This window comes from Syngnathus scovelli, chromosome 8 (genome assembly GCF_024217435.2).
Source record: "Syngnathus scovelli strain Florida chromosome 8, RoL_Ssco_1.2, whole genome shotgun sequence".
Taxonomy (NCBI): Eukaryota; Metazoa; Chordata; class Actinopteri; order Syngnathiformes; family Syngnathidae; genus Syngnathus; species Syngnathus scovelli.
In genome coordinates, this window is record NC_090854.1 from 9,242,694 (window position 1) to 9,254,678 (window position 11,985).

Sequence of the window (11,985 nt, forward strand, 5' to 3'; positions counted from 1 at the left end):
AGAGAGATGGTTCACCTCGCTTTGCAGGATCATGACAGCGTGGTTGAAGTGGTGGTGCTCAAGGGTAGCCGAGGTCCCGTAAAGCAGAGCGAGAGCCGAGCCTGTCCTGGCACACACATAGTAAAACAACATCAAATACCAACATTATTTTTACAGTGTCTAAAATGGTGACGGCTGGTCCAATTCCCATCAGCATCAATTTCAATATACTGTAATTAGTACATTCTGAATGCATGCAGCCTTGATTTTTAAGAGGGTGTGCACACTTTTGCAACCACATTATTTCAGTTTATTTTTTCTTGGAAAAAGTTTTTTTTTTAAATTCACAAGTTGTTCTTACCTTTATAAGGTCAATAAAGATATTACTCACCATAAAACCATAATCGCACTTGTAGAATACAGAAGTAGTAAAAAGTGCTCATGAGTGAATAAGTCACTCGAGCAGCAGCACAATTAAAATCTTGGTTCGAGTCCATCTACAGTAATAACATCATAAGGTAAGCAGATAAAAAAGAGAAATCGAGCACAAATGTCACCTGCTCATTGAAACGGCCTTGTCAGTTCGACGCTTATGTAAGTCTTACACAACTTGCCGCTTAACTCTTGCTGATCCGCTGATTGCCGCAGGTGGCGAAACACTCTAAACAGCGTGTAGGAGGACGTTGATTTCATCAGAGCCAATCTGAGACACTTACTTTGCCTGGAAGGCATTGTTGGTGCCCCGGTGGTCCAAGTCGTGACACACGCAACCCACGATGAGCGCTAAGATCTCCACTTCTGTCAGAGTCTCTTGGAAGCCGGCCGTCTGATTGGAAGATGAAAGAAAAAAATAAGAGCCAAACTTGCACACTCAGCATTTCTTACGTGCTTGTTTGTACAAGATGTGAGAAGGACATGTGCTTTAGAAGATTGCTTCGCTTACCGTTAGCATGGCAAACATGCACTGGCACACATTGAAGGCGTGTCTCCAGTTGTGGTACAGAACCATCCGATAGTTTTTCCTCACAGTCAGCAGCCATCGGCACAGCGTCTGGAGGGAGGTACACGGCGAGGCCGGTTTGTTGCCGAGGACATTTCAGGGCAAGAGATGTTAACAGCGCTACGCCTCGCGTTTGCTACATGGGCCTTTAGGAGGAACATTGAAATGGCAGCCCACAGAGGCGAGATACAAACTGACTGGACGGAAAAAAAAAAAATTGTGCAGCCAAGAGGAACTCTACAAAATAATGAGGGGGAAAATAGATCATTGGGATTAAATTAATTTTTTTTGTAGAATGTAGGTCAGTGCTTCAGATATTGTTTAGGTCAGCAGAAAAGGTCCACCAATGGATTTCCCAAACAAAAAAGATTAGGCGCATCCTCACCTCATAGTCGATCTTAAATTTGGGAACCATTCCAAGCTCCATGAACATCCTGAGCGCGGCCGTTATCATGGCGTCCACATCTAAGGAAAAATCGTCAAAGGAGAGCTTGTCGATCCCCAGTTCGCACACCAGGGGGATGTTGGCGGCCTACAACGCCGAGAGGGACGGAGGAAATGAGTTTAGGAGGCTGCCGAGATCACGGGAAGCATGGAGGGCTCACGTTAATGAGGAAGCCTTGAAACCAGATTGAACTCTTACAGATGAATAAATGCAAAATGTGACATCATTCGTCAAGCTTTTCACATAAACGATCCCAATTAATTGCGCTTCCTTAGCGCTCTTCACGAGTTATGGTTGGAGAACATATATGTTTTTTTTTTCTTCGACATAATCTCTGCACTGGTGTCTGGCACTACGGCGTTATCTTGACCTCTGTTAATTTGCAGTTTCGGGTTTTGGCAAATGTCAGCAAGGTTTATTTACCGACGCCACTGGCTCTGGCAGATAAGCGAGCTCAATAAGGATCTATATGTAGAGCAGTTATGAAAGAAGTGGGTTGTGGTGGCGGGTGAGGGTGGGGGGTGAGGCTGGGGGTGATGATGCAGAGCTCATTGCTGAAGAGATCACACAAACAAGGCACTAAGGGGGGGGGGGGGGGGGGTCTTTTTTTTAACATGGGTTCCTTCCTATTTTGCTGTAATGGTCACAAGGGAAACTCCTTCACTTGGCAGTACGGGAAAATAGGTCATATCTATATTTCAGAAATGTCAAGCTAATTAAAAATGTAAAATGTCTTTTCAGTTTTATAAAGATTGAATATCACGATTGTCTACTGATTGCTGTTAACGATTATGAATTTTATTTTCATTGTAAAAAGATAGTCAGCATAATTATGCCTAATTTTAGACTACAGTGGCCCAGAATGAGCCACAATTAATTAATCATGATGCGCAAATTGAGCCTGTAAATTCTATTTAGTCATTTTATTATGGTATGTTTTGGGAATATTCAACATTATAGAGTGGTATTGTCTTAAAAACATTTTTGGAGGTGAGGCTAGATCAGATTAATGACCTTCCATTCATTTCAATGAGAAAAGATGATTTGAGTGTGGAACGAATTCAAATTTTAAGATTTTGCTATTAATCCACATCATTGATTATCCAATTACAAATGTGATTATTCCAAGAAACACGTCCTTTGTCAAAAGAGTAAGAAAATGACTTCTAATGTAAAATAGGCCATATATGCAAAATCTTTGCCAAACTAGATAAACAATGGTGCCAGTTTTAAGGATCCATGTCAAATTTAATGATAGCAAAATATATAGATGCATATGTATGGCACAATGCTCCAGAAAGTCTAATGAGTTACTGTATGTACCGCCGTCATCTTGCTGAAAAATATAATGGGCTTCCCCTTGGCCTACGCTCACTGCCTCCAGCAGGGTTCACGGTCCCGGTCTGTTTTTCATCATCTGACTGAGCAGCACACAAACAAATCAAGACGTGCAGGTGAATATGAAGAAATAAAAACATGCATCTTCTGGCCTGTCCTTTCTCTGCTGTCTACCTTAGAGGGAAAATTTAAAAATGCCCCTTTTTTTTTTTTTTTTTTTTTGCTGGCCAAACGAGGTCTGTAAGTACAATTTTCTTGGATGATTATTCTACCTTGAATTTGTCGACTTCAGTCTTGGAGCAAGTGGCGTGGTAAGAGAGTACCTGAAAAAATAATAACAGTCTTAGGCCAATTCTTGGCGTGATTTCCAATTGTGGCATAACCCTCATGAATAATTTGAGTACACAATCCTTACGGAAACTGTATTCTTACATCTAGAGCCACTGATTGCTTTGCCCACGACTTCTTCACCTGGTCGTACATGATGGTGTTGTTGATGCCCAGGCCACAAAAGATCACAAAAGCCTAAGGGGGGGGAAAAAAAAGCTAAAGATATCAAAACAACTCTGATAAAAGACAAGCGAGTTAAAGCAATACCTCAAAGAGCCGCTGATCTGCATCATCAAATGGTTTCCCATCGAGGCGGTTCAGCACTTGAGCAACGCCTGTTAGAATGAGGCCAAGGAGAAATTGTCCACATTATTGGAGATGATGCCTTATTTTTCACACAAAAAGATTACACAGTGGTAGAAAGGACAAATGCAAAAAATTATATTCAATTAATAGTGTCAACAAAAACACAGTGGGAATGAAGCCTTTGGAGTACTCGCCCGACTTCTCTCTGTGCCTAATTAAAGTAGAACTCACAGTGGACATGAATATTTCATTGATACATATTGTCATGTTGTCTGGGAACTAAAGCTAAAGAGTAATTACACACATGATATGACATAAAACAACATCTTGACGTTAAAAAGCAAGCATATTCAAATGATCATTTGGTATGGGGCAGGATTTTTATTTGGAGGTGAACATTCATCAGCCACTCTACAACTGACAAATGAGCCAAGCAATTTGCAACCACCACTGTAAGCAGTTATGGGTGGTTTATTGATTGAATTTTGTTGGCGCTTGGCTCGGGTAGGAAGAAGGGGAGGAGGCCATGGGAGCGAGGCCCGAGCGAGGCCCGAGCGTCCCATTTTTATGCACTTACACATGATGACAGTGGACTGCAGTTGGGATTTTGCCATGAACCTTCTGTTCACACTAACTCAAACAGAAGGGTAATTTGCACGCTGACCTCAGAAAAGATGCTTCAAGCGATAAGCTGTCCTGGAGTTTCAGATGTAAATAACAAGCTTCAAAAATTAGGATACAAGGAAGAGAAACGTGTTCCCGCCATTGGCATAGTGATTCTGGGTTAGCTATCTTTGGGAAAAACGTTCATGTTAGCATTAGCATCTGTGCTAACACAGCTCTAGAGGAAGTGGTGCAATTAACCGTCCTAACTCGATTCAACGCTCGGTAGGCTATTGTTGGTATGATCACAGCACGGTTTCATTTTGAACGAGCTGTTGGTTACCTTGAGAGACGCCGCAAGAGCATTTCATTTGTGAATCAAAAGTATCCTTGACTTGAGAATTTCATCTTCTGCTGATTTGTTGGTATAACGTTTTTTTCACTTCAGGTGCTCAGGTGCCACCCACGCACTGCACTTTTTTTTTTTCATTCTGTTCTTTTTTTCTCCGCTTCCTGTCCCTGACAAATACATTTAACTCCTACGCAGAACAAATGTTAAACATACAAAGACACACGCGCAGGTCTAAACTAGCCATTTGCAAACACGCTGATCTCTTTTGACTCAATGAAAATAATGACTTCCTGTGTAGGATTTTCAGAATCTCCAAGGCTGCTATCGTTGGCCCTCGCAAAAGTATTAAGCACCGACACCAAAGAGGGGATCAATGATTTATCGCAGTGTCAGTTTGTGGTGTCAGCCCTGGGGCTGATTCACAAACACAATTCGCACAATGAGGAAACACCAGCAAAGTCAAGTGTGGATCTAATCACAGAAACGCAGCCGCCGATAATGTCACCGACATTTGTCTACATGCAGCAACAACAAAAGAGGAGAGGACCAATTAAAATTAATTATGACAACCACAAATGCTGGACATATTTACTACCAGCATCTTGCACATACTATAAAACAGTCAGCACCATTGAAAAAAAAAAAAAAAAAATCCATTTTATTTGTTGACTTACCAATGATTTGATGATCGCTGTTCCATATGGGAACACACAGCACAGAGCGAATGTGGAAGTCCGAGAACTGGTCCGCCTAATAAAAGGACGGCGAGGACATTAATAACAACACTAACCATCCATCTGCATTGACAACATCTAACCTGTCCTCAGCATGATACTCACAATAATGAGACATCCATTTTCTTTCAAATCTTTACCACTGGTCTGTTTGGTGTGTTGTTTTGCAAATTATTGACTCATCTGAAGTTTTGCAAACGACTCAGTAAATTTTTAACAACAGTTGATTGCGGCGTGGTTACCTCAGCATCAAAACGAGGATCTTGGTAGGCGTCGCTGATGTTGACAGGAAGTCCTGTGGATGCCACCAGCTCTGCAATGCTGTTGTTGATGAGCCAGTCAGAGTAAGAAGACTTTTCCATACTGTCCTTGAAACTAAACAGAACACGAATAATAAGCCTCTGCCTATTAAGCGTCGACTTCTCAAAGGAAGAAGAATCAATGTACTCATCATACAGATGGTGGCATAATGGTGTCCCTAATGTTGTGGGCGGCGTACAACGTGTTCATCAAAACGTTCGAAACTATAATTTAATCTTTCCATGCCTAGCGGTGGTGGAGAATTCTCCAAATCAAATTAAAGACAGCTTCCACAGTCAAGCCCGCCCGCTATTCAGCACTCCTACAGCAGAGGAGTCGATCTTATGTCTTTATTTTGATTTAGTCCTTGATGAAAGCGTGAGAGATTCAGATGCAAAAAAAAAAAAAAAAAATATGGAGAAATACGACATAGAGAAAAAGGTTACCCAAATGAAAAGGGAGGAAAAGAAAAGCAAAACTGGATTTTTCCTATTTAGACACATTTAATGGAAAAGGTCTTTCTGCTTGTTTGGACAACAAAAACAAAGTCAAACATCACACATACCTCGTTTCGGCGTCGGCACTGCACTTAGGTGACAACAATTCAAAAGACTTGGTGAACTTTACCACCTGAAAGATTCAAAAAGGGGGAGAAAAAAAATCACTCAATTTCATTTAAAATGTGCACTAATAACTTGAGCTTAACTAACACAATGTCACCATAAGAAAAACCAGTACCGGTGACTCGATGTCCTCCAGCAACTGAACAGAACATCGCTCGCATTTGAGCAACGTCTGAGCACGATGCATGATCTTCCGGACAATTTTTTCCAGATCGGTTTGTTCTTCAAACAGGTCGTTGACGACTTCAAGGAGTGCCTTAATATCAGGAGCAAACACAATGCAACATGATTAGCTTTCCCCGGTAGAAGCACATTAAGTCCTTGATATATGGCAGAGCCATCCAATCTAATACCAAGCGCATAAAACCATTTCTCTTTCACAGAACTGCGTTCTCATAATGTTCCCAACGAGTGGCATGAATAAGTAGCGCATCTCCTAATGTTGCTTCCAACCAAGCCTTCGTCGAGAATCGGGCCCATCTCCACGCAGGTGATCGGCCAGCATCGAGGGAGGTTATTGCTGATTCCAAAGACGGGAAACGGGTCACTTGGTACTTACCCGGCTTCTGTCGTATTCCTTCCTGGAGGCAGCAAAGAGTTGGGCATTGGAAATTGCAATGCCGCAGAAAGGCAGGTACATTTGCAGTACCTGCGCACATAAAAATAAAATTGTCTTATCATTCATCAGCAGCAACAGCGGAAGCAAAGCTCATGTTCGGTGCCTGATGGTACCAAATGACCAGCATTAACATCTATCACCGGATCTCCAAACATCTGTTTTTCAGGCAAGATCCAAAAAGGCTTTCAAGCAGTATGGTTTTATATTTCGCAAAATTTATCATTCCATGTTTACCTCTGGCGAGAAAGCAAAGTGTGAAGAGTCTCTGTCACCAAAATACACAATGATCATTGCCTCTCAAATATCCATATTTTGTGTGTATTTCTCACATTATTTTCATTCTAAGAAAATTCCCACCTTTTAATCACTGCGGCAGTGAAATAAAAATAGCCTTTCACAAAATCGCGACTTGCCGGATTCATCAATTCAACTGACATTTTACCATTTGACTGAACAGTCTGACTTACAGCGCCTGGGGCTGATACAATAAACGCACTCATATATTCTCGACATAAATAATATAATTAAACAACATTTCCTACTTCCTGCCGCGCTTGATTCATAATGCGAGTCAATATGCGAGCGTACACTCGACTTGGCGCAAAAAGGTGCTTCAGAACACTGCACATGAGTTGAAATCAACACACCGGAAATATAATGTGTCTTGACCCTGTGACGTAAATATCAACCAAATTTGTACACAGCCAAGTTTTTGTTTGGATGATACCGAGCTTATCCGTGATGCTATTTCAACTGTCCTCTGGAATTCCCTAATAATGATCTCGTGGAAAGGCAGCAGTCATCGGGCCGAACAGAGAAAGACTCATTAGCCAGGAGGACTTTGGGGATCTGGCTATGGATCTGTCTGCGCTACTAACAGGCAAACGCAAGAAAAGCAGCGCTGCTAATAATTACGTTCTGTCCCGCAGGCCATTAGATAAGGTTGCATTACAAACAGAGGTTTTTGCCCACTGACCGGCAGTAAAAAGAGTGGTTTTAATAACAAAGGCCAGCTCCTACGAGACAGTCGCTTTGCACTACGCGCGACGACCGGGCGGTCTGCAGCTGCTTTTTTTTTTTTTTTTTTTTTAATACGAGGCATGCTGTGAGAAATTGACGAAGTCGGCTCTTCGTTTTCCCCGCACTTCATTTATAAAAACAAACTAGCGGGTAATTTTTGATTGAGCCCTGAAAATTGCGCACGTGGGAAGGCGATTGGTGTTAAACCAATAATCATTTTCACAGTTGTTTTGCAAACACGCTTTTGCAACAACTGCGTCGCTCATTTCTGGAGCAATGAGCTTTCCATTCAGAATAAGATCTGATATTTCTCTCAAAAATCATTGACGGTGATTATTAGCAATATTTGTGAGAGAACCGCAGTACGGCGCAGCTATTGACTTTGAGATAACGCAACATTATGAAAAAGTAGCACAGAGCAAAGAAGACGGAGTGCTTCTTCTAAATAGCGACTTGATTGAGTGCCTTCCCGGTCTTAAAATAATCTACTTGATCCCAACTGATGTGTTTTCAAGAGCAGCCATTCCACTTCAACTCAACTGCTGTTAGTGACAGACGACTTTTAGACACACTTTTGTCTAACTTCCTTGGCGGTTGACGTTAAAACTGAAAAGTTGCTCTTCATTTATTGCCTCTTACTGACAAATAGAAACAATCTCAAGTGACACAATGAAATACGTTCCCGCACATAAGACAACAACTCTAATGGTTTATAAAAGATAACGCAATTATACACCGACTGAGTCATTACTAAAGCTCCCCGAAGACCCTCCATCCCGCAGAGGATCGTCACGACACAATTAAAGCAGCGTGGGATTAAAGGCAAGCGCCGCGTGTTTAGCTAGCCTATACAGTTTCACCAACCCAAAGAAATGTTTAATTAAGACAATCTCAAATTGTTGTCGTGACATCTAATATTGCTGCATTGTCTAACACTTTGCGGAATGAAATACATTTTCTTAAGTAGTTATCTCACTAGTTGTCTCACTAGATATCTGATATCACAGATATCACACACGGCAATCTGTGAGATCAGATATCACAGAATGCCGCTCACTAGAGATCTGATATCACCGATAACACACACGGCGATCTGTGTGAGATCAGATATTACGGATATCACAAATATTAACGGATATCACAGATATTACGGATATCAGAGATATTACGGATATCACAGATATCACGGATATCACAGATATCACGGATATCACGGATATCACAGAATGCCCCTCACTAAATATCTGATATCACAGATATCACACACGGCGATCGGATATCACGGATAACACGGATAGCACAGACATATCACGGATATCACAGATATATCAAGGATATCACAGATATATCACGGATATCACAGATATCACGGATATCACAGATATCACACACGGTGATTTGTGTCTGATCGCCATGTGCCTGTGATATCGCCATGTGGTTATTACTGAGCAGTGCTTGACAACAGCAGATTACGGTGATAATGTTACCATTAGAATCCATTACTAATTCATCGCGAGCTAGCATTAGCGTGTTGTTGATGCAACGGTAAAGCCAATTAAAGCGCAAGACTGAGAGGATATGTCAAATGTGTAAGTGTTGGATTTTCCTAAAATCTGACCCATCTTGGTAACATTTGTTTTGTTAGGGCGAGACTCCCTTGAATTAGGTGAAGGAAATTCTCAAAGGTAATATGAATATGAATTGTAATGCTAATTAGAGGCTTTTGTTTTTGCTGAGAAAACAATACAGCATAGCGAGTAGCAGTTCTATTTTGCCTCTTTTTTTTTTGGCAGTGGGCAAGGGCAATAAATTATGTCTGGCAACAAATTAACTCGCAGACGTACGAGATGGGCGAGAAAATTACTCTGAATGATCATTTCAATCTTTCACTGCTCCGTCTTAGCTGTTGCCGCTGCTGTTTCGTATTTTTTTACCACTGGAAAAGAAATTGGAAATGCACATCAGACAGTGAACAGTTTCCTTTGTACAGGGAACAAGTGGTGGTAAAATAAAATCCCGCCAACATTGTAATTCATATCAACTAGCAATAAAGCCACTCTGGTCCATTCTCACACTGTTTCTCATCACGCTTGCACAGTTGTCGCCAGGAAAATGCCCCAGAGTCAGTCTAACTGTCGCCCATTAAGCATCGGAGATGATAACACCAAACCGAAGCTGAACGCTGAGCACTGAGCGCACAGGCAAAGTACAAAACAAAATCCATAAAGACACCAACTGCGAGACATTTGCTCCAACATTTGGCAGGAACTGTTGAACACACTGAGACACTAAGCGTCAGAGCCAAAATTTGATAAGTGAGCGTGTGAATTATTGAAATAATACATTGTACGTTCTAAAGCATGGGCTCCAAACAAGAAAAGCAAAACACGGCCTGCACTTCATCAGATCAACCTTTTTCACGTGTCGTCGAAAAACGTAACACCTCTTCTGACGACAGCCGGGTGGGATAATTGGCTGTGAGGCAAGACCATATGAAAATCAAACAAAGAAAAATAAACTCAAACTATTGATATGGTTTGCAATTGTCAACGTGGCAACAACACGCTCCCCGCCATAATGAAGAGATTACCTTTTCATCATCTTCAGCGAAGATTTCCACACTTGAGGTCTTGTTGATGGCCTGAGCGACTCCGATGGTCTCTCCATCGCTGTTCCGAATGGGCATGCACAAGAGCGACTTGGTCTTGTAGCCCGTCAGTTTGTCAATTTCATCACTGAACCGGCGATCCTGCGAGCCCACAGACAAGTACGGTACATGATGAAAACAATAACGACTGGATCTTTAAGTACCACAAAGCTTTATATTCAATAGGTTTTTTCATGTTCTGTTGACTTTATTGGCAGCATCCCTTTATTCTAAAATTATAATGCCTCCTTTAATTAAATTACAGTGAATAGCTTTTTTTTTTTTTTTTTTAATGAATAACTGCTCTGTGGTATTTCCCAAATAGTTGACTTACCAGAAATACGTACAAGTCCACGCATTGTTTGGGGGTGCCAGTGACCCCCCCCCCCCCACCCCACCCCACCCCACCCCCAGTTCCGCCAGTGTAAAGATCCTCTTGAAGGACAATAAACTTCTGAAGTGAACCAAACTGTTATATTCAGCGTGCGGGGGTCATGCCTCTTAATGTGCCTGGCTTTTATAATACTGTACTTTGGCAATGTTTACACACAAAAGATCTGATTGAAGCATTTTTGGTGGAAAAGTAAAAAGGCATACAAAATTGTAAATGGCTTTTTGGGGTCACCTGGTAGGCGTCCGGAATGTTGACGGTCTCCCCGTGCTCGGCCACGTATCCGATTATCCCTTTGCCCCACGGCACTTGCACTTCGCCCGAGTTCATGGAGGGCAACACGGCGGTGCCCGCGTGGACGTCGAAGAACTTGGACACGAGCGTCTTCTTGTTCCCAGTGCCCTCCACCAGGAAGAGGGAGCACCGGTCCGCGTCCACCATGATGCACACAAACACCAGGATCTTGTAGCTGAGGCTCGTCAGGTCCAAGTCGTTGGAGATGTCTTTAACGAGCTCCAGGAAGAACTCCCTCTCGTTGTTCTCTTTGAGGTAATATTTGAAGTCCACGGCCGTGGACGGGTACTGCGGAATGTTGACTCTGGACTCGAGCAGCGCGCTCAAGATGTGCGCGGTGGTCGGGGGCAGCGAGCTCGCTTTCCTCAGCAGGGCTCTCCTGCGCATGCTGCTCAGCGGCTCCTGGGCCCGCGAGTTGACTTGCTCGTCGTAGGTTCGGTTGACGTTGACGGCCTTGGAGCGGGCGAAAGTTTTGCGCAGCTCCTTCTGCGAAGCTCTCCGCTGCAAACCGTCGCATTTGCTCGCCCAGCTGTCCCTCAGCACGGCGCCCTTCTCGTCCCTCGACTCAGCCGGGCTCGCGGCCGCCGGACCCAATTTGGGCCCCTGGTGGTTCTTGAGCCACTTCTCCACCATGCCATAAGTGCCTTTTCGGTTCAGGTAGTCCTCGAATAACTCAGGGTGCGAGTCCAGGAAAGTTTCCACGTCAGAGAAACACACCATCTTGGCCACTGCCATACCTGGTCTCCGGATGCTCCTCGGCGAACCAAAGCCTCGAAGTCGCACGGGGAAAGATCATCTATGAGGCTGGGCTGAAGGTCCAGGTTCGAAAATCCCCGGGAATTCCACAGATGCGTCGGGCTGCAGGAAACACCCCACGATACATCTCATCTCCAGCTTCCACTCCGAGGATGCTCTTCTTTTAAAAGCATTTTAGCTCCTCCAAGTTCATCCGTTTTGCGCACTGAAGCGGTGCCTGCGCTGAAGAAGGCGGACCACAAGAAACA

The 11,985-nt window shown here is 43.1% G+C and overlaps 1 protein-coding gene across 2 annotated transcripts in view; it reads right to left on the bottom strand.

The window, feature by feature from the left end:
* Window positions 1-11,857, bottom strand: part of pde11a (phosphodiesterase 11a) — a 20,082-nt gene extending 8,225 nt beyond the window's left edge. The window contains exons 1-15 of one of the 2 annotated variants that reach the window (XM_049727479.2): window positions 11,719-11,857; window positions 10,922-11,625; window positions 10,240-10,398; window positions 6,570-6,659; window positions 6,126-6,266; window positions 5,953-6,017; window positions 5,330-5,462; window positions 5,028-5,103; window positions 3,360-3,427; window positions 3,195-3,287; window positions 3,035-3,085; window positions 1,365-1,511; window positions 923-1,030; window positions 696-805; window positions 16-106 (exon numbers count right to left, since the gene is read on the bottom strand). In XM_049727479.2, the coding sequence (XP_049583436.1) occupies window positions 16-106; window positions 696-805; window positions 923-1,030; window positions 1,365-1,511; window positions 3,035-3,085; window positions 3,195-3,287; window positions 3,360-3,427; window positions 5,028-5,103; window positions 5,330-5,462; window positions 5,953-6,017; window positions 6,126-6,266; window positions 6,570-6,659; window positions 10,240-10,398; window positions 10,922-11,614 (2,025 nt within the window). In that variant the 5' untranslated portion in view covers window positions 11,615-11,625; window positions 11,719-11,857. The other variant, XM_049727478.2, reaches the window with a different exon arrangement.
* Window positions 11,858-11,985: the final 128 nt, after the last annotated feature.